The sequence below is a fragment of the Denticeps clupeoides genome, chromosome 3 (genome assembly GCF_900700375.1).
Source record: "Denticeps clupeoides chromosome 3, fDenClu1.1, whole genome shotgun sequence".
Lineage (NCBI taxonomy): Eukaryota > Metazoa > Chordata > Actinopteri > Clupeiformes > Denticipitidae > Denticeps > Denticeps clupeoides.
This window is the reverse complement of record NC_041709.1, coordinates 7892473-7915279: the sequence shown is the minus strand read 5'-3', so window position 1 is coordinate 7915279 and position 22807 is coordinate 7892473. Positions and strand designations below refer to the sequence as shown.

The 22807-nt window shown below is 40.6% G+C and overlaps 2 protein-coding genes across 3 annotated transcripts; one reads left to right on the top strand and one right to left on the bottom strand.

Moving 5' to 3' along the window:
• Nucleotides 1-12205: 12205 nt before the first annotated feature.
• Nucleotides 12206-16052, bottom strand: btc (betacellulin, epidermal growth factor family member). Of its 2 annotated transcripts, XM_028973948.1 has the most exons (5): nt 15835-16052; nt 15244-15348; nt 14351-14462; nt 13665-13811; nt 12206-13493 (listed from the first exon to the last, which is right to left on the bottom strand). In XM_028973948.1, the coding sequence occupies exons 1-5, from the start codon at nt 15872-15874 to the stop codon at nt 13361-13363; spliced, it is 537 nt and encodes a 178-aa protein (XP_028829781.1). In that variant the 5' UTR covers nt 15875-16052; the 3' UTR covers nt 12206-13360. The 2 variants fall into 2 exon arrangements, with proteins under 2 accessions (XP_028829781.1, XP_028829783.1); XM_028973950.1 differs by lacking the exon at nt 15244-15348.
• A 5525-nt stretch (nt 16053-21577) lies between these two features.
• LOC114786214 (myosin light chain 5-like) lies at nt 21578-22747 on the top strand. Its single transcript, XM_028973133.1, has 6 exons — nt 21578-21628; nt 21752-21827; nt 22009-22113; nt 22213-22291; nt 22394-22442; nt 22618-22747. Exons 1-6 carry the CDS (start codon nt 21593-21595, stop codon nt 22717-22719), a joined length of 447 nt encoding a protein of 148 aa, XP_028828966.1. The 5' UTR covers nt 21578-21592; the 3' UTR covers nt 22720-22747.
• The last annotated feature ends 60 nt before the right edge of the window (nt 22748-22807 follow it).

Sequence of the window (22807 nt, the reverse complement as noted above, 5' to 3'; positions counted from 1 at the left end):
ACCCATTAAATATGTAAATGTGGTTTTGACAAAAAACAAACATTTGCTGGCCTTTTTTTAGAATTGTTAAAAGTGATGTTGTAATTCTGCAACAGTGGGCTTTACAAGGGTCCTCAGTGGTGTCCCTCTAATAATGGTAACAGAGGCAGATCTTCATTTCTGCATGCTTTTTTCTTTCTCTGTAAGAACAGGATGCTGCCGTACATTTCTCTCTGTTTCTTTTTTACTCTCTTTCTTGCTAATCACTTGATGTGTGTGTGTGTGTGTGTGTGTATGGGTCAATCATGTGATGCCTGAATATTCTGTCTGGATATATATATATCAATATAAAAAGTTCTTCAAAAAACTAATTAATCTTGCCTTTTAAAACATGCAAGAACATATGTTATTATATTGATATTTCTTATGCAAATCAATATGTCAGGTCAAAATCATCATGGAAATGAAAAATCGAATATTTCTACTTGGTTGTTAACATATGACAACAGACTGGTTTGTTTAATTTTCTGAAAGGTATTTTCTGTAAGTATAAAACATGAATTAAATTGACTGTTGCTGTATATTATTGTGCAATCACTGAATAACATTATTTTGAAGCAAAGGCTGGGCAAATGCATTCTGTCTGTGAAAGAAAAAAAGCAAGATAATTTGAGAAACCATTCAGGGTGTCTGGGATGTAACAACAGCCAGTTAAATATTGCTCAGCTCACTAAACACTAGGTCAGGTTGACAGGCAAATGAAAAAGCATCTCACCTTGTTTGAGGTTTGCTTCCTGAAGAATCACCTTTTACCTTCTTTGTTCCTGAAAATAAATACATATGCAGTCAGTAAGCCCCGTGCGGAGGGGGAACTATATATTCCCCAAAAAATATTATATGCAGGAACAGAGTGATTTTATTTGAACTGAATATAAATATAACTGAATTGTGCTGTTGGATGGTGAAACAAATAAAAAATTAAACATCCAGTGCAAAAATATTACTTTCCATCACCCAGAATAGCGTCTTAGTGAACATAATTCTTCAGATATATCAAGAATCACTCCACAACTATGAAGTCATTGTGAATTGAGAAGGTTTCCTCTGTGTTTTCTATGGAGCTGAAATAGGATTGTTGTATCTCCTGTCTGTTTTCATAGGTCAAGTAAGTGTGTTCCATTTAGACTTCATTTTTTCACTTTTGTATTTATTTGAACACAAATATATGGACACACATTGGATAGAGTTGACAAAAACTACATTCATTTTATGTTACAGGGAGTTGACTGATTAGTTGGGGTATGGAGGTTAAGGTGCAGAAACCGGTATGGCATCTATAAATAATCATGAATGATAACAGCTATTGTATGCAGTGGGGCAGTGGTGGCCTAGCAGTTAAGGAAGCGGCCCCGTAATCAGAAGGTTGCCGGTTCGTATCCCAAGGTGCCAGTGAGGTGCCACTGCGCAAAGCACCCGACACACTGCTCCCCGGGCACCTGTCATGGCTGCCCACTGCTCACTAAGGGTGATGGTTAAAGCAGAGGACACATTTCATTGCGTCGCCGTGCTGCAGTGTATCGCTTTCACTTTTTTGGGGGGGATGGAATTCGAAAGTCTTTGTCTTTTGGTTTGTGTTTAAGCACATTTATTAAATTCTACTTTGTCATTTTTCACTCTCTTGAACACTGCCTGCTCTTTGTTGAAACTTTTTCACATTGACGATTTCACAATAATGATCCTTCATCTAAAGTTATTGACCCTTGCCTGTTTTACTGACCTTGAGTGTTGAACATCCCTTCTTGGAACTATCACAGATATTGTGATCGCCCACAACGATTCTACTTCTTCAGCCACGGACACACCAGACGCCCCCAGATTTGACCTAAGATCTTGAACGCTGAATAAGCCTGCCACTTTAGTCTTCTCCCCATCCCTGGTAAACCCAAACCTCTTGTTCCCATTTTCCACCAACCCCTCCTCCTCCTCGCACTATACATCTGCTTCGCTCCTTCTCATCTTTTCCCTTTACCTCCAACCACTCTCCAGCGCTGCCGAAACACATCTCTCCCCGCTCTCCACTGACGTTATAGTCCATCACAACAAGACCGAAAAAAAAGCTGTGGATGCCTGCAGAGGTACGTGAACAGCTCAAAGCTCAAGACTCCGCCTTCAGGAAGGGTGACAAGGTGGCCCTAAGATCAGCGAGGGCCAAACGATCTCGAGCCATTAGAGCAAAATCCAGTAAAAATCAGAGAATACAAAATCCACAACCACTTCCAGCATAACGGTGACACACGGTGCATGTGGCAGGGCATCCAGGCTGCAACAAAGTACAGGGCAGTGGTGGCCTAGCGGTTAAGGAAGCGGCCCCGTAATCAGAAGGTTGCCGGTTCGAATCCCGATCTGCCGAGGTACCACTGAGGTGCCACTGAGCAAAGCACCGTCCCCACACACTGCTCCCCCACTGCCCACTGCTCACTCAGGGTGATGGGTTAAATGCAGAGGACAAATTTCACTGTGTGCAGTGCTGCTGTGTATCACAAGTGACAATCACTTCACTTAAAACCTCTAAAAACTTCACTTAAAACCTCTGCCTGTGTCGGTGACCCCTCCCTACCAGATGCGCTGAATGACTTCTATGCACGATTCGACAAACAGAACAACGTGACTGTGAGGAAATCCAACCCTCCTTCCAGGGATCAGGTGCAAAGTTAACTCACGAAAGGCTGCTGGACCATACAACATCCCTGGAAGATGCTTAGAGAATGTGCAGTCCAGCTGGCATATGTTCTCAGAGACATCTTCAACATCTCACTGAGCACCTTCAACATCTCACTTGTTCCTACATGTCTCAAGGCCACCACCACCGTGCCCGAGCCAAAAAAAGTCTTCAATGATGTGTCTCAATGACTACCGTCCCCTTACACCCACCATTTTGAAGTTCTTTGAGAGGCTGGTCATGAAACATATGAGGACCCTGCTGCCCCTCACATGTACTCTTCACCCTCCTACTCTGCACTCCCTGTGTCCCCTGTTTGCACTATATGTAGGCCACTTTGTCTGTGTCGCACACGTGCCCTTTAAATCAGTATGTGCCTTTGCATAATCATTCAAATGTTACATGTAGCACCAGCTACCAGAGAAACACTATTTTGTTTCACTAGTTACTGTCTAATACATATATAGCTGAAAGGACAATAAAGTAAACTTCAACTTCATATTTAAATATCTATGTTTCCCCTGATCCTGGCAAATAAAGCATTCTATTGATAATTCTGTTAAATAGGTGAGTAAATTTCAATATTGTGAGTAAATGTTCAATATTATAAGCTATATCGAAGAAGGTTTTAGAGGTGAAACATCTGTTTCAGTGGTAACCAAGAACTGACTGAGTGGTAGAGCGGAGAGAATTTCAGGTAATACTGGTCATCAGAAACAATGGAATGTATGAAAGATGCTGCTGAGAAGAAAACATATAGAAGCATCTGTGGGCAAAGCATGTGCATCCATTTACATTTACATTCAAGGCATTTGGCAGACTCCCTTATCCAGAGCAACTTACAAGTGATCACAAGAATAGGATTTGGATTCCGGTGTGTGTGTGTGTGTGTTGTATTCAGTGATGTAAATTATTCATATGATTTAAAAATGTATCACATCTGCAGGTATACTGCTACATGCTGCAGTACAGTTCAAGGTCTGGGTCAATGCAACCAACATTTATGTGGACTGACACAAAGGACCGACTAGGTCAAGGTCATTGGATGCAGACGACCATTGGGTACTATGCATTTTCAATACTAAACAGGCTCTGAATCCTATTCTTGTGTGTATTTGTGTGTATGCAATTGAGAAGAAACCTGTTGGGCATTAAGTAGAATTTGGAAGTTCTACCAAAAATAGGATCATTCATATCTCATCCTCAGTGCAAAACACAGATTTCAGTGCAGTACTACCACTTTCACAAAAACGTAATTTATTTAAAAAGTGCTATACTTCCTCTAGAAGTTAATGCAGTGCAAGCACCATATACAGTTTCAGGGCTCCTACTGGGCAATTCAATGTCTTAAAGCCTGTTGATAACATCATCTGCCAAAAGGTGTCTGAGGGGTAATATGCTGAACACAGTTAGGGGCACAATGCGACTGATAAGTAAAAAGCTACATTTGGATGTTTACTGTCCAAGTCATATTTGTGTTTGCCATTGTATAATTACATTGTTTGAATCACTGGTATTTTTTTTCTTTATCAGATGATACCCAGTACACAAGAATAATTAAATTCAAATTGATTTGAAAATACCCCTTTGACAAATGCCAATGTGTCTGGATGTGATAAAAGACTAAACCAGGACTACCTCTATCTCAGTTTTGAAGTGGGGTGTTGTGTTGTACAGACAAAAATGCCTGTGAATACATCAATCAAGAAGTCACAGTGCTGCCAAATCATGTGTCCGGTGCTACCACACCACTGCCTCCACATCACATTGAAACTTTTACCCATAAATACAAAGAGCTCAAGGGTCAGCTGGCAGAAAGATAAAACCTCACAACATTTTAAAGCACTGGGCTACTTCAAATTCTGAACACTGGTTTTCGGGCTTTGGTTTTCTTTATGGAATTTACACATATGTAGTAAATTCCTCTTGACAACTCCTGGAAATGGTCCTGATAAGATGGGAGAAGGTGATCAATACCTTGATCAAGGGATCAGTGAGCTCCTGGACAATCTGTGGTGCTACTTGATATCAAATTCAGAATCAGAATTGTATTTATTGGCCAAGTAAGTGCAAGCACATACAAGGAATTTTTTTCCGGTAGATGGTGTCTCTCAAGTACAATATAGGAAAAAAACAACAACAGCAACAACAATCAACAACGACAACAACCTGTCCAAGTTGTGGATTTGTTTGTGATTTATAAATAACTATATCTACTTTTTATGAATAAATAGGCAAAAAAAAAACTAAATCTTATATACAAGTGAACATAAAGTGCATTGTGCAATGATGGAGGTGAGGCGAGGGGGAAGAAACTGTTCTTGTGTCGGCTGGTCCTGGTCTGCAGGCTTCTATAACGTCTGCCAGAGGGCAGCAGGTCAAAGAGCCTGTGACCAGGGTTTGAGGGGTCTGAGATTATTTTCCCAGGACAGACTCAATGACCGCAGTGTAGAACTGGATCAGCAGCTCCTGTTTAAGACTGTACTTCCCCAGTTGCCTCAGGAAGTACATCCTCTGCTGGGGCGTTTAGAGGAGATGTTGGTCTCCCACTTCAGGTCCTGGGAAATGGTGGTGCCCAGGAACTTGAAGGTCTCCACAATAGACACCGGGTTGTCTGATATGGTGAGGGGGAGCAATGTTGAGGGATGTCTCCTGAAGTCCACAGTCTTGAGTGTGTTCAGCTCCAGGTTGTGTTGACTGCACCACAGTACCAGCCACTCAACTTCCTGTCGGTATGCAGACTCATCACCATCCTGGATGAGCCCAATGACAGTGGTGTCGTCTGCAAACTTCAGGAGTTTTACAATTGAGTTTCTGGAGGTGCAGTCGTTGGTGTGCAGGGAGAAGAGCAGTGGGGAGAGGACACATCCTTGAGGGGCACCAGTACTGAGGGACCGTGTTCCAGAAGTGATCTCCCCCAGCCTCACTTGCTGCTTCCTGAAATTGAAAAGCCAATATCATTGGCTTTTCATTGTATTCAGGTCTGGGAGGCATGAGGGCCAATTAGTGGCATCAGGAGCTGACAATGACCAGGAAGAAGCCAGGGTCCTAAGGGACATTTTCAAGACGCCCTTATAGAAGAGGAGCTGGATCTGGAGGAGCTGGACAGTCTGAATGGGCTGCAGATATGGCCTCATTTTAACAGTGGTGACAGTAGGATACTAGCATAATGCAACACTAGGGAATCATAACTCAGGAAGTGTGGTGAGATAATAATGATTTGTGGCCCCCACATGTAGAACCATTACCATTTTGAAGGTTGTCTTTCTGTTGTTCCTTTCTATCAAACCTGCTGAAGTCAATTGAGATCACTTGGTGTTAGACTATGATGATTAAGTGATAATATACATTAACGCTTCTCAAAACTGTCTAGGTTTTAGGGCACCTTCTTTGAATTTAAAAAATGAAGAGATCGATGCCACAATATCCACCTCTGCTGACCTGGAACCAATTAGAGAAAAGAAAAAAGATCTACCTACAGCTCACCACAGAGCACCCCCTCTTACTGAAACTAAGTAAAAATCGAGCAAACAAAGACTCCAGGCTGAAATATGCTTGATGTGGTCTAGTGAACTCAGTTGTTATAATTATTTTAAGTCCGAAGTTAAGTCCTGTGAACATGTTGTGAAATATTAATATTAAATATTAAGGGTACTTTGACCTCATCAGTTGTAGAATTTTGGTGGTGCTCACAAAGAAGTCACAACCACAACTTTTCATAGTCAGGTCATGTAGTTCATTATGCTAAAATATTTCATAAGATGTAAATACACTTGAGGTTTTCTAGAAAGCTGACAGTTCCATAACTAAAGGTTGTTGGATAATGCTGTGATAAAGAAGTGGTCTTTCCAAATGTCACTGTCTGTAGGCAGAAAATATCTTTTTTTTTCTATTGTCTGTCTTTGTTCTCTTTGTAGCTATCTGAAATACTGTTACATTCATTTAGATCACCAGTGTTAAAAAAAGGTATTTTCTGTCTGCTCTTTATATAGTTGAATGCATAAAAACCCTTAATCCCCCATGAATCATCACTACAGACAACTGTCGTTTATTGTTTAATATCGACATTTTATTAATGCTGAAATGAAAGGGTCTGTAGATGGGGTTTAGTCCCAACGGGGCTGCTAACGCTGACATGGAAATGGCTGAGAATAGATTTAATGAAGGTAGAGATGCATGTTTCACGCTTTTTGTTTCCCCGTGTAGTAGCACCACTGGGGTTGGCAGCCAGTGTTGCCATGGGGAAACGCAGCAGGTCACGTGGTCTGTTCTCGTCGTCTGTGCCAGCAAGACTCATCCACTTTATTCAGTCTGTCCTGTCCTGAGTCCATGAACTAGTGGATAAATTGTCCCCACAGCCAAGGATCATCTGTGGGCAGATTTCAGATTCCCCTCATTCTTCACTGCGGTAAGTGCAGTGGGGGCTTGCTTTGTGGGGGGCCTGCTCTGCTGTGGCAGCTCAAGTGGTTTCAAATTTGACTCTGCCATCTGTGTATTAAAAAAGCACAAATCCATACTAGCTGCTGTCTGGTAATGATAACCTTAAATGTTGCAGCTGTGGGAGGGCATTTGCCAAAATGAAAACCTACACAAATGGATGCCTTTCATCATCTCTGAATAATTTGACAAACACGCAGTCAGACACAAAGGGGAAAGACAACAATAAGGCAGCTCAGTAACAGCTTCAGATGGCTCATGCCTATAGAGAAATCACACTACCGGACTGCTAATGGCGGTGTGGCATCCCAAGCCGCATTAAAAGCACACTGCTGCTTTGTGTTGCTCACAGATTTGGCCGTTTTTGACAATTGTAATGAATTGAAAAGAAATGTGCACGTATCACAATGATGATTTATGATATTTTTAATAATAAACGACTATACATAACCCCAACAGGAGAAAGCCACAGAATTAGAAACAGCACTGGTAGACACAGGTTAAATATGCAGCCAAACCTCCATTTGGAGGGAGCATCCATTGCTTTGCTATTAGGCCCTATTTCATCCTTGGCCATTTGAGCTCTAGAACAGGACCTTTGAAGTCACTGAGTCACCTGAGTCAGCAAATGTTTTTTGTATCCTGTTCTGCCACCTACTGATTGCCTGTATGTGTGGCGTGTTACACTGAAAAGTTACATTAAAAGTGTCCTCCAATGGCCTCCAATTTAATGTGCTCTTTGAAAACATAATTTTTTCACACACCATTGACTGACCTGAACTTGGAGGTTCAGACCTCACACACATGACAGCTCACCTTTAGGAAGAAATGCAGTGGAGTCATACCTGATGTTCATAGCTTTAGGTATGTCTAAAATAAGCGTACCTCTTTTTGTTTGTCGCAGTTCACTGAATGCATTCCCCTGTCTAGGTTGGTGTGTATTGTCCTTGTGACATGTTGTTTCAGTAAACCCTGTCTTGTGAAGTTGAGAGCTTGTGTCCTCCCAGGCTGAACATCTGTCATGTTGTCGACAGCGCTGTGACTGTATGTAGTATAATTTTTTGTTTTAAAATACTTGGATACTTGTCCATTGTCCTAGAAGTTGTGTATTTGTCTGAATATGGCACTAAAATTCAACTTCAATGAATCCAAGCCTGATTGTTATTATTCGTTGTGGAAGGAAAGAAAGACAGTCGACAGTCGACCATACCTGACCAACCCAGTGTTTCTGTACAGCTGTGCAAATGTGAGCAAAAATTCAGGAAGCACACATTCTATTTTCTTGCTGTGGTGGAAAGAAGCACATGAGAAGTTAACAAAGATTAAACGATGTCACGTATAATGATTTCTGAAGATCTGCCTGCCCTGCTAACCTAGAGCACTAGAAAAACAAGAAAGTAAAAGCCCATAAGAATAGACAGAGGCAGCATTTCATATTTAACCTGCAACCTTTATGACCTTTAATAATTAATTAGCCACTTTGGGACTAATTGGTTTATTCAAAGAAGATCAAATATGTGAATCTGTATGCTTCTGTTCAAGCATAAAAACTCAGAAGGTCAGTTTACCCCCAGACACCCACTAACCTGGGAGTAATTTAGTGAAAGGAGGACTTTTTGTTCACTCTACCCTGTGTCATTTCATTTGTTGAATTAATATTTCATTAATATACCTGTCATTAATTTGTGGAGAAAGAAAGACAATAATTATCCAAGCAGTGGCATGAGAATTATCTTCATCTTCTTCATCCTGACCAGCAAAAAGTGCTGATTGTGGGTTAAACTAGAATAATTATAGTTGCCGCAAAGCCAGATGCAGGGAGGACATTAAACATTTGCATTGGCCACCAGCAACATCATATCCCAGCATAGTTAAGGATAAAAACTTCATTTTCATACTTTAAAGAGTCTTTCAAATACAATGCTTGGCAAAGGGTCAATGGTTAATGTTTAAGATTCATAAACCATGAGCCAAAAGAAACATTTGTTTATTAGTGTTTGTTTTTACTCCACATTTGAATGATGAATGATGGGTGGTCCTGTGTTTTTTTATTCCAGCCTTCCTTTATGTGTGCTTGGGTGAACCTGAACAATTTAGTGATGTCTGAGGAATTGAAATGAAATTTAAAAAAAAGCTGCACGACAAATGGACATGTAAAAGTGTACATTTAATACAGCATGGTTGTGGTGGGTTTATGGTAGGTTTACCACCTATTTAAAATACACCACCACTGATTTAAAATACAACCTATCTGAATTATAGCCTTGACACGGATTAGATTCACCACAGTAGCTTTGTAATCTTCGCAGGCTTGTTCCAGTCAGTTTTAAGTTGCTGAGTTCAGGGCTTTGGACCCTTTTGTTGTTCAACCACTGGAAAGTGAAATGTTTTGCTTTAACTTGCTGGCAGGGAACAGAAGGTTTTCTTTAAGGATCTGTCAGCATTTTGCATCATCTGCCTTCCGTTCAAACCAGAAGCCTCCCAGCAGAATAGAAACAGCCTTACAGTACATGGCTGCCATTGTGCTCTACTCTACCAACGCTATTTATAGAGTCTTTTTTGTGTTGGGTGTTTACTAGACACTGTGAGCAGAACGTTCTTTGTACGAAAGGTGTATTGTAAAGCCCAGTAAAAGGTAGTAATGCCCTGCGCGAGCAACATCAATAATAACAAGGTTTTGTTTCGGCTTTTAACCATTCATACAGATGCCCTGCTGTGTGATTGCTGGCTCCTCAACAAGTCTGGTAAAAAAAAAAAGTCACATAATACTTAACTTCCTTTGTTAAATTTGACATTTAAATGGCTAGTAAATTAGGTTTTTGTTAAAATGGCTGTACTCATGATTTTAAAATTACTGTTGGTGCTTGCTGTGCTGGTATTGCCGTTTTTTTCACCAGAATTACATTTACATTTACATTTAAGGCATTTGGCAGACACCCTTATCCAGAGCGACTTACAACGTGCTTTCAAGTTACCATCGATGAAGAGATCAATTCTGGTTCACTAGGACCCCCAACTATGAATACAATCTTTTTATTCACTCTGTTGTAGATTCTGTACACAAGTTCGACAATAAGAAAGTTACAATTGAATCTAAATATTCTTTAAAGAGGAAGGTCTTGAGCTGCCGTTTGAAAATACTCAGTGACTGAGCTGTTCTGACCTCGAGGGGAAGTTCATTCCACCACCGAGGGGAATTATGTATTGCTGATACACTATTCGTACAGTCGTCATTATGTAAGATATATTTAAGACTTAGCATCTTAGGGGTGTTCATGAATGTCATATTCAATTGTTCACCAATCGAAATTGTGCTGATAATCTGTCTGCATGGTTTAGTAGTGGGTGTGGTCCTGAGGTGACTAGTAATATCTCCTGATGGCCTGTGAACAAAAAACTCAGTGTAATGTACAGATAAATTGTGTGACCTCCTGCCCTTTTAAACTTTCAAATAAAAAGGGCTGGGTGGGTAGTTAGTAGTTAGAAGATCATTTTAGTAGATATTGTAAGTCGCTCTTTCTTTAAACGTTGTAATAACATTGTAAAAACTGTAACTCATTTGCACACCTTCACCCTACCAGTTACACATATTTTATGTTAAAGACGTAAAAGTGTAATACTTGGTTATGTTTGCAATATTTGCATATTGGTTCACTGTTTACTTGCAACATTTGCCATACTGTGGTCTGTAGCAGTTGCAGAAAGCATTTCACTGCACATCATACCGTGTATGACTGTGTATGTGACAAATAAAATTTGAATTTGATATGTTTAATATAACGCCACAAAAACCATGCCCCATACAATTACTAGGCCTTGTATATTGGCCATCGGTCACCCCTGTCTCTAAACATCAGCCAGGCACGCTTCCTGTCTGGGCACGGCAAAATTACACTGCCGTATCACAGGGAGGCCATTGTTTTCTATCAGCATGCTTTGATCTGCTTCCCAAGGAACACACCCTCACCACTCTCTCCCTTTTTTAAAAACCAGAGACTTCATTAAACAAAGGTTGCCTGGGTCTCCCACTAAACAGTGATAACAACTCGCGTTTATAACCGGCCTGATTCATAGTTCCTCTGCATGTTTGAATGAAGGCAAATCAAACTGTTCTGTATTGACGAGGATGCAATATTACACGCAAATGTTTAGGAGGGACACGCACATGGCAGGCCATGGTTTTGAGACACATGCTCTGGGGTAACCTTGTTAAACAGCATACAGTGCAATCAGCAGAGTACAATATTTGAATAGATTTGGGATGCATAAAGAGAGGGCGTTTCTCATTTCATCCACTGGCTGTGTGCCGTGCTGCAACTACAGCATCTGTTAAACAGTAAAACATCCTTGAACTCTTTTAATTCCTCTATCTGAGGTGCTGGATTCCGGATGTTCTTTCATCACAGACATCAGGACTCGGAAAACTATTTATGGCCTCTGTGAAGCACAAAATCTCAGCTGCAGGTCACACAGGACAGTGAGTGCTCTCTGAACTTAAAAGTGAGCAATAAACATGCCTCTGATCAGGCCGCTCTTCAAAGCATTTCCTTGCATATTTGAACTGGAGCAAAAGCCTGGCTATCAAGTAATTAGGCCACAGTACAGTTCATTTGCAGGAATGTTGTTTTCCTTAGAAACGGGATCCAGGGAATCAAATGCCCATGCACCTTTTTTCATTCTAAAAATAAATTCTGACATTACAGCTAAGAGTTAAGACAAAGCTGAGGTAACGCACAAAGAACTTTTTAGTGTGTGTTTTTGGTAAAACTGACCTTTCTGCTTATATTACAGTTTAAATAAGCTCTGTGCACTTATTTTCCTGTCATAACTCCATGTAACACTGTCCTATGTGTTTCCGTGGGAAAAACTAAATCTAGACTGCCTAAAAAAACCTCATCAATTGAATATCACACAGAAGGTACAATTATATAACCATATAACAAAATGGACAAAAATACTGAGCACAGACATTGTTGATGCAAATAAATCATTTTTGAAATTGATTAAATATTCTTAAACTACAGGTTTTTAAACGATTATTTGGAAAGAATATTAAAACACATTCACAACTATTTTTAAATGTTTTAATGGAAAACAACTATTAAATTCAATATTATGACTGTACACAAACACTTATTGTGAGAGAAACAACATTTTATACACAACAAATATTAAATAAATAAGAATAATGGTTAACAATATCTAACTGAGTTTCAGTTGTTAGTTAAGTGTTCAAACCATCAGGCCTCCACTTTTACTCTATGATTTAAGTGCTCCTTACCCTGTTGAAGTAGACATTAGCAGTAACATTTGGGACACAGGGATGAAATGACTCAAAAATATGGGAATATCTAGTAATATATGGGATTGTTTGTTTTTAAAAGTATAAATCCACAAACACAGAGTATTAGCAGTGAATTAATTTAATTACATTTCCCCACAGTCTGCCAGTTAAGCAGACATATTTATTGGTGGGGAAACTAACCAACAACACAGCCTTTAACATCTGGATGCAACACCCAGAGCCTCTGGGGTTGGTGTTCTACTTCAAATCATTTTCTTTATGTTGAAGGAAGACAGCAGCACAACGGAGTTCTCCTTCTCAATGCCAAGCTGTCCAGCAGCAGCTCTACACTTCAGAAAAGCAGACCTGTAGCAACATATTACTTTAGGAAATGGTATAGGGCAAATCCTTCATGCAGTACAACAAATCCTCAAAATGATCGTATGAACTGGACGTGGTTGTCACAAAGACCTGACATGCCGTCTTCCATAAGAGCAGTCCGCAATTCATTAAATCCCTGTCTGTTGACCACCTCTACAAACAGATCTTGCCTTTTTTTTTGTGTAAGTGCACTTAGGCTCAAAGTCCTCTCCAAGGTGCCTATATAGGGTGTGGAAAGGCTGTGCCATGCAGCCATCCATGGACCTGCATTCTTTGCTAGGATTCATTGCTGCCAAGGACAAGAATGTTTTTGCCTTACCAGGTCCTTGGCTGGCACTAAGGAGGTTTAATAATGTCCTGTTTCATGAAAAAGGCCATCCAACACTAAAGCTCCACAGCAATGCAGCAGCTTAAAGGTGTGTCGTGACATAACATAAAAGATTCTTTCAAACCGGATCACAATGGGTCCATCTAAGTGACAGCTTCATAGTGTGAACTGAGTGCAAGATCCGGCCAAGGGCGTGATGAAGCTATTCACCAGCTACAGCACCAGTAGCTCATCAAACAGCATTCGTGGCCATGGTTTCTGCAGGAACAGGTGATGGCCCACTTGTGGCAATTGTGTTCAGTTTTTCTGTTTCTGACGGTTTGCCTTCTTTCCGCCTCTTCTTTTTTCTGCACAGCTTATTCCGCCTAAGAAAAAAAAAAAAAGTTAAAGATACAACTAAGTTACATAATCTCATATTCTACAGAAGTAGGATTGTCAACTAATCTCTGTAAACATATGGAACTCACACTTCAGCTCAACTTCAAAAAGTACATACAATAAAGCAATGTGTTCATAAGTGATCGGCGTTGACTCACTGTGCACCAATGAATATGAACACAATAAGAACAATCAGAATGAGAAGTCCAGCAACCACACAGGCAATGATGATTTGCTTCTTGTCTCCTATAAGCCAATCTAAATGAAGATATTCACACCGGGAACCAGTGAATCCACTTTCACATCTACAAGAATAAGGAAAAACATCTTACCATTAAAAACATGATGCAAATACAGACAAAGTTTTTTGTGAGAAGGTAATAACATTTATTGGCATCTGGGGGTGCCCTGACCTGAAAGGTGCTCTGAAAGCACAGTCAATGAGTATATAAGCTTCAGAACTGCATCTCACAGACAGATGCTAGTATAATGAAATTTGTCTTTCAGAAGAGAAGATGGAGGAGGCACTGTGATACTCTTTTCTATTCGATCAGAACGTATTCATGTCCTTTTATTCATGTCACCAACCTAAACCAAATACACCCCTTCATGTCAATGATGATTTTCTTATATAATCGAGGAACATGTAGTTCATGACGTTGGCTTGGCCTTCAAAATCCCCAATGAAAGCCTCACATTCAAATCTTAAGAGGATCTTAAAGTATCTGTTGCTAATGTCATTGTCTGAGATACAACAGGACATCTTCATTGGTCTTGTGAAGTCCATGCCTCATTACGTATATATTTGTATTATGGATGTAAAAATAAGTGTGTCATCCTTCACCTGCATGCAGGAGCATTTTGCTCGGTCACAAAGCGGCACAGGCCATGAATACAGTAGTGTTCGTATTCATCTGGACACTTGGAGAAATGGCCTCCATCTGTCTCTTTCGTAACTATTCAAAAAGGAAGGGGGAAAAAAACAACATCTTAAGGCAAGTATGTAATGTAGTCCATTTTAAATCATCGTTCTAAATCACTTCCATGGTTATGTAATTTAAACAACTTGTATGAACTCAATTCTATTTGGCAGGTCATCATCAAGCCCTGAAGCCGATGCACAGCATAACAACACGAATGCTGGAGTCTGAAACTTCACGCTCACACAAGAATTAGAGCCCCTGTGCGATTCAGCACTCTCATTAGGGTCATCCTGAGAATTTTCTACTCTTGTTTCAAAGGCGTTCCAATCTACCGGAATACCACTCAGCTTCTTGGCCACAGCAAGATGAACGAATCCCGAGTTGCCATACATTATCCCTTATGAAAGGCACACACAGAACATTACAGAAGCGGTCCAGAATACAGAAGCAACCCGAGAGGCTGCAGTCCTTCCCGTGATCTCAGAGGTGAATGGAAGTGGCTCATTTTACTAGAGCTGACCACAAGTAACTTGATCTGTGCAATTACTGGCTGAAAACGTACCCAAAGAGCGAATCCACGTGTGACGTGGGCTCAAGCTGTTTATCTGTTTGTGGTTATGTAATCTTATTGAAAACACAACAACCAAATACACGATTCCAAAATCCTCGGTACCAAAAAGTCAAGTGTAAAGTAGCTATTAAGTATTGGACCACAAGCTACAGAGTAACTCTAGCTGCAACCATACAAAGTCTGTAGTGGAAATACTGAGGGGACAAAAAGTGCATTGTGCCGAGAAGCACAGAGGGGTTCTACCTGTGCAATTGCTGCTGTCGCCATGGGAACCGCAGGACACAGTCTTGTTGGTCGGCTCCTTTGTTGCATTCCATTCAGCCTGCGAGTATTTGCATAGGGCAACAGCTACAACCAGAGAACAAACAGAGCTGGAGTGCACAATGCACAAAACATCAAAACAAAATCTGAGCCATTCACATTCCAATCAAAAAATAAAAAGCTGACTCTGAGACAGCCTGAATAAAAGCAAGTCTCTTTGCCTTTGGGGATGTCACACTGTATTGCACTGTAGTAGAGAAAATTGAAAAAATTCAAGCGGCTTGTTCAAACACAATAACAAGTTCTGCCTGTTGAAACAGGGTGACATATTTAAGTAAGATGCATGATCATATCAATGCATACAGATTAAGAGCAGATGGCTGCATTTTTGACAGGGGCCTAGCAGGCTACTAGGCTGTGCCACTAATAGTAAATCCTTCCTGGCAGGCTTGTTTTGCAGCTGCTTTTAGCCAGTTCTGTGGGAAGTTCTGTGGCAAACGTGCACTACGTCCACGGATTCAAATGTAAAGGAGCCAAATGAGCAAAATAATACGCGCGTTTAATGCGCCTTACCTGCGAATAATCCCAAAAGTACTTTGTACGTCCTTTCCATTGGTGCTTAACAACCAGCAGCTATAATTCCACATTTCATGTTTCGCCGCATCCGTGTCAGAGCAGGATTCTCCACCCGGTCCTGTAGAGAGATGCCTGCGCCCAAGAACCCAGAACTACGAAACCAAGTTTCAATGCCGCCTATAAAAGTTCCCCGGGCTCCTTCAACAGGTGTCGCTTTAAGTTGCAGGGGGTGGGGCAAGAAAGGGGCGGTGCCCAGAGCTCACGTTACCTCTGGGTGACGTCACGACGCAGGAGGCATGACTGGGTGACAGCGAGGTTTATGTTGGTTTTTAATGCAACATAATGTGCAACTAAAAATAAGACGTCGTTGTAACAACAAGGGTTTTAAGATAAACGCAATTTTTTTAATTACATGTTCCAACGGAGACGAAAAGGATACAAAACTTTGAGCAGGATTTTCATCCACACCAACACTGAAAGCCAAAGACTCATCTCAGCTCAGTCATAACTTCACGACTAATATTGTGTAGGTCATCCAAAACAGTCCTGACAGCCATGGACTCCGCGAGACCTCTGAAGGTGTGCTGTGCTATCTGGCCCTCAGTAGCAGATCCTTCATGTCATGTAAGCTCCACAGATGCTCAATTGGATTCAGCGCTGGAGAATTTGGAGACCAAGTCAATACCTCAAACATCTTGTTGTGTTCATCAGACAACTCTGGATAACGTTTATGGTTATGCTGTGGCGTACTTGGTCAGTCACATAATTATTCAGGTGGTATGTTTCAAAGTAGCATCATCGTGAATGGCTGGGAACAGGGTTCTTCCTCCATCTCAAAGTGCATTCATTGAGCTTTGGCATCTCCAGGGAATCATTACACATGCAGCTGGACATCTACATGATTCATATTTGCCCATATTTGCCCATTTTTTCTGCTTCTAACACAATATTCACTTCCTGCCTAACATATTCCACCCAGTGCCATGAGATATGTTCACCCATGTTCTTGTTGACAGTTGTGATACAGCACATGGTGCACACAGCAAAACATGTCCTCTGCATTTAACCCATAACACCTTGGTTTTTGAGTCCACTTTTGTACCCGCTAGGCCAGGTGGACATCAATTACATATCAATGCAGTCCATCTGGTTGCTTTGTTAAAGCTGTTGAACTGCCCAGTTGGTCAGTGGCTGCTCATGCCAATGGAGACTCTTAATTGAAGCACACACTGGCAAACCACAGTGGAGGCACTGGCTCAGAGAGAATGTTTGTGTTCTCTGGCCAGCGGGTAATGAATTTTTGCCCTAGAGGCTGAGAAGATGTGTGCTTGGCAGGGCCAACATGAGCCTGGCCTCCCCATAAAGACAGCAGCCGCTTTATCATGACCCGCAGTGGACAAGGCGCCGTTCATGGTGCATGCTGCCCAGGCTCACGCTGACGACAGTGGCGCATTTCAGTATGCTGCTTCGAAAATGGATGGTCTTGCAGCGTCCCAACAATGAATCCACAAGCTGCCTGAACTCACCAGCTGCCAATTCCTAAAGCAACATTGGACAACATCCATATTAAAAGGAAGCCTTAATGAGGTTTATGTATTAGCTCAGTTTAATTATTTTGCCCTCGAGTGAAGTTTTTATGCTGAAATACTCATCCAACCTTTTCAATGGTTATCCTTGCTGGATAGCACACATAACACACCTTTTTTTTGATAGTACAACAACAAATTATTCTACTTTTAAGAACAGTCATAATGTCATTGGCTGTTTCTAATTACAGAAAAGAGAATAACAGTAATTAGAAAAAGACTGCAATCTATTAAATCCACTTCTCACAACCTAATGGGAATACCTGCTCTAACATTCCTGCTGTAGATAATGTGGTGAGAATTTTATTGAATGGATTAAATTTGTCTCTAACACAATCCTGTATATTATAGGGCTGCATGAATGGGCCTGCCTCATACTGAGTCTACCCACAGTTTAAGGACTTCTGGTTACTCACAGAAACACAACCAAGTCTTTTTGGACAGCTGAATTAAACAAAATGGTACAAGGCTGCAGCATGTGGCCCTTCATCCAGTTTTCGAAATAATTAAGTATGGGTTTGGGCTGCCCTGCTATAACAGAATTTTGTTTACAACAGGACCTCATTAGGATGTAATGCATAGCAGTCCAAAAGTTGCTGGAAAGTTGAAAAGTCACTGTACAAACTGCAGTTCACGAATGAATGAAATTTGGCATTTTTGCAGCTCTCATCTGGAGTATGTAGTGAATGCAGAAATGTATTGAGGATAAATGAGACAAAAAAAAGTTTTTGTGAGAATACACAGTCTTACTGGCCTTCAAGGACAAAGATTTCAGGTCCAGAAAAAATAAAAGTCAGTCCAATAAAAGTGCTTCAGTTCCTAGCATGGTTCTGGAGGCTGGCAGGTAGGTAGTGGTGACCTAGCAGTTAAGGAATCGGCCCCAAATTCAGAAGGTTGTAGGTTCGAATCCCGAGCCGACAAGGTGCCACTGAGCAAAGCACTGTCACCACACACTGCTCCCTGGGAGCCTTTCATGTTTCACAATGACAATCACTTCTCTTTCAAGATTGTTTTTTTTGTTCAATTAAAAAAAAAACAATTCAAGCAAGACAGCCTGAAAATTTACAGAAAGTGTCACAACAAAAAGTGTCCTCTGCCTTTAACCCATCACCCTTGGTGAGCAGTGGGCAGCCATGACAGCGCCCGGGGAGCAGTGTGTGGGGACGGTGCTTTGGTCAGTGGCATCTTGGCAGTTCGGGATTCGAACCGGCAACCTTCAGATTACGGGTCCACTTCCTTACCAAATGTTGTGCTGCATATGATTCTAGAAGCACTGAATTGCTAGCATCAAGGCAATTATGCATTGAAATGTAATACTTTTTATTATTTTGTCATTAAACTGTGTTGTTGTGACATGTACCTAACCACAAATGTATTTACTAAGACCTGCATTTCATGATGGGTTCATGATTGCATGATCAAATGCCATATTCAGAACTTGCAAACCCAGGATTCATGAACATTCTCCTATATCTGCAGGCAAATTAATGCCTATTTCAGATTTGTATTTGCTGTTGCCAGACATGGTTGCTTTAAGAGTCTTCTCACATGTTTTTGAAGACATTTATTCCCATAGTTGGATGAATGTTGCCACTTCTGACCTATATAATCAGTATGCTGGCCAGTGCAGCAGAATTAACGTTATATTAGCATGGGATTAGCATGGGATTAGTAGACAATGTGAAGAACCTGTTAAATGACTGCTTCAGTGAATTAACTGAGTTCAGAAACTGGGGTGGCAGTTAACCTTGTGTGTAACACGCTCAGTTACAAAGTTACAGGTTCAAACCCCACTTTTTTTTTGTGCCCTGAAGAAGACACTTAACCCTGAGTGTCTCCATGGGGGACTGTCCCTGTAACTACTGATTGTAAGTCGCTCTGGATAAGGGTGTATGATAAATGCCATGAAATGTAAATGGAACTGTTATTGGAGTGGAACTGACTACTACACTTCCACTGTATGGTCAGATCTTTATTCGCCACGACTGTATATTAGCATGGGATTAGTACACATATTTAGTAATTACACCCACATCTAGCATATTTTTACATTGTTTTAACGAAGTATTTCATTGCACTGAGAATACATAGAACATTTCCATTCACTGTGTGACCACCTGGTGGCACCATTGTTTTGCTTACCTTACTTTATAGTGTTTGTAGGTCCCAAGGTAACTTCCTAACACACAGTATAAACAGAATAAGCAGTCTTCATTTACAGACATTCGTGAAACAAATTTTCTCAAGCGTGGTACTGCGATGCCACCATTGCAATAAGATGCTTTATGACATTTCATCCGTGCTGGGGATGAATTAACTATAAGTGGTAACTATAAGGCTTCTTCTCCCACATCAGCGGCACATCTACAGAAACACTCAGGTATGGAAATTCCTGTAGCTGCACAAAGGGACAAATTCCACATTAAAGTCTATACTTTTGTCCAAATGTGTAGACCATTTATAACATAAACAACAAAATGAATATGTATCATTCAAATTGGGGCATTTGGTTTTTGATAGCAACAAATATCAACTGGCCAACAGTTACACTGAGGTACTATGACTGAGGTCAGCTTACAATATGATACAGTGGGCTTACATCTACAAGGAAGGACCCCATTGGTTCAGCAATGGTCAGAATCAAAGTCATCCAGGACTTTTAAAAACACCAACATCCCGCTTTGCTGAAAAGTGGGTCTGGTACATTCCCCCATTTGCTCACTCTCTTAATATTTGTGATTTATTGCCATTACGCTTTTTATTAGGCCTTCAGGGTAGTCATGTCTGAATAAAAAGTGATTTTAATCTGAGGTGGGCCTTGTAGAGATAGCAAAAGTAAAAGTTCTCAAAATGAAATATTTAAATTACTGACAAACATGATTTGATTCATTTTCCAAGTTGTCCCCTCAAGCACTGTTTAACTATGGTAAGAAGATTATTTAGTATGGTGGGATATTTTGGGGAATCATAACGCCTCCTCAGTAACTTGACAGCTGGCCAAAATTGTCTCTAACTGGTCATAACTGTGCCAGGATAGCAGTTTTCTCAGGGGTCATATTATGCCCTGGGAAATGCAATTAGTTATATTTAGAAATCAGACAGGGAAACATTATTATTTGAATAAATGTGTTCTTTTCTCTGATAATAAAGAAATCATTTGACTGTTAAAAATGGAACAACTTTACACTAGAAACATGTAGGACCACACCAACAGAATGTACAGTATAACAATTACTGTGAAGGCGACAATTACTTACTTATTACCCAAAAACTGTGCACTCTTCATAAAGTTCTAATGCATACCTAGCAGATCAAAGATTTTTCTTTTATAGACAAGTTCGCTATGGAATTCCGAATGCAGGTTATAATTATATTGTGTATAATTATTGTATGTAAGTTCAAAAGTTGTCTGCCAGCCTGTGTAGTACCATGCATTCTTCTGAAGGGTTCGATCATTAACAGCACTTGGCCTCCTGAGGGACCTGGACCCAGCCTGACAACTTGCCCATGTAAGGCACACTTTGGCCTGGCTGGGGGTCCCCACCGGATCAGCATTATCCGCTGCATCACCTCTGGGTAACTATGGTTTACAGGCAGCTGCCGTATTTAAGACGCCTGGTCCCGTTCTGTTCACACGCAGCATTGGTGCACGTGAAAGATGGTAAGATTTCAGGCAGAGCTGATTTAATGCTTTAGTTTTCCTGTTTACTTTGATTATGAAAATGACTTGACTAACACAACTTGGTGCAGTTTTGTAAGTTTTACGAAAATGTTCTGGATAAAATGAATGGAAAACTCACTGCAGGAATTTTAAAAATTCATGACTAAGTGATTGACAAAATAGCCACAGGGTGAAAGGAAAGGCTGGAATGGTAAATGAAACGAAGGGCTGAAAATCATTTCTATTTGCTGTTTGGGATTTGTCTCTTGCCAGCCTCTATCATCCAGGTTCGGCCTTAAAATTCAGGCAAGGTGGTTCAGGATGCATTTTCACTGTATAACTATGCATGTGACAAATAAAAATCTTTTAAATCTTAAATCTTGAAGAAAAAGCAAATGCTTAACATGGGGGGGGGGGAATCTTGATTTTTTTACAGGCAAGCAGGAAAACCAAAAAGAAGGAAGGTGGTGCCAAGCGGGCCCAGAGGGCCTCTTCAAATGTCTTCTCTATGTTTGAGCAGACACAGATCCAGGAATTCAAGGAGGTAAAATTTCTTGAGTTCATCTCATTTAATGCACGTGAAAAGATTCCCTCCCTTTTCAATCACTGAACAAAGTGGTTTTTCATATTTAGACAATGTTAAGCTGATCTGCCTTTTTTCCTTTAGGCATTTACGCTCATTGATCAGAACAGAGATGGATTCATTGATAAAGAAGACCTCAAGGACACGTATGCTTCTCTCGGTCAGTGTCATGTTTTCTCAATAAGCCAGTGTTGAATTATTAAGAAATACATTCCTGAGCACGAGAATATGTACACAAGTACACATTGCCTGCTAGACAAAAAATCAGAATTTGTGCAGCGTGCCGTTACATGTGTGTGTTTCCTGGTTCCTGAAGTAGTGTTCATGCTGTTATAATCCAGGAAAACTAAATGTAAAAGACAATGAGCTAGAAGACATGCTGAAAGAAGCCAGTGGCCCAATCAACTTTACAATGTTCCTCAACCTGTTTGGCGAAAAGCTACATGGTCAGTATTATTGTTATTATATGATTATGTTGTGGTATGAGCACCATTGTTGATAACGGTCACCATGAAGTGTTAGGTGAAAGGAATGTGTTTGCACAGGCACTGACCCAGAGGACACCATTGTAAATGCCTTCAAGTTGTTTGACCCCGATGCCAAAGGGTTCATACACAAAGATGAGTATGTTACGTTTAATTCTTGGCTGCTGATGATCAGTGAGGCAATGGCATTTTCAACCTTAACCTCTCATATTGCGTGAAATGTCTTAAAAACATATTGTAGGTTACAGCACATACTGATGACACAGGCAGACAAGTTCTCTGCAGAAGAGGTAGGTTCTCTAATTTACCTATTCATAATGAAGCATAATTTATGGTAGGTATGGATATGTGCCAACCACCTTTCTGATTCCCTTCAGTACTTTGGTATCACTATCACAAATTAATTGAATTCAATTCTGGGATTCACTCCTATATTCCAAATCAAATGTTCCCATTTTCACAAAGGTGCGTCAGATGTTCCAGTCATCCAACATTGATGCAGCAGGAAACCTTGATTATAAGTCTCTCTGTTACATCATCACACACGGAGAAGAACAGGAAGAGTGAGGACCTGCAAGTACATGATTAACACCCCCATGCTGCTGTTTGACTGAGTCTTGGTTGTGAATAAAGTGCTTTTTGCTTTCTCTCAAAA

What these genes read in the sequence shown, in the direction of transcription:
- btc (XM_028973948.1), bottom strand. Translation starts at nt 15,874, where the DNA reads ATGGAAAGGACGTACAAAGTACTTTTGGGATTATTCGCAG. An exon ending in ACTTTTGGGATTATTCGCAG is followed by an intron (nt 15,349 to 15,834) that starts GTAAGGCGCATT and finishes CTCTGGTTGTAG; the next exon opens with CTGTTGCCCTATGCAAATAC. An exon ending in CAAAATGCTCCTGCATGCAG is followed by an intron (nt 13,812 to 14,350) that starts GTGAAGGATGAC and finishes TTATTCTTGTAG; the next exon opens with ATGTGAAAGTGGATTCACTG.
- LOC114786214 (XM_028973133.1), top strand. Translation starts at nt 21,593, where the DNA reads ATGTTTGAGCAGACACAGATCCAGGAATTCAAGGAG. An exon ending in GGGTTCATACACAAAGATGA is followed by an intron (nt 22,292 to 22,393) that starts GTATGTTACGTT and finishes AACATATTGTAG; the next exon opens with GTTACAGCACATACTGATGA. An exon ending in ACAAGTTCTCTGCAGAAGAG is followed by an intron (nt 22,443 to 22,617) that starts GTAGGTTCTCTA and finishes ATTTTCACAAAG; the next exon opens with GTGCGTCAGATGTTCCAGTC.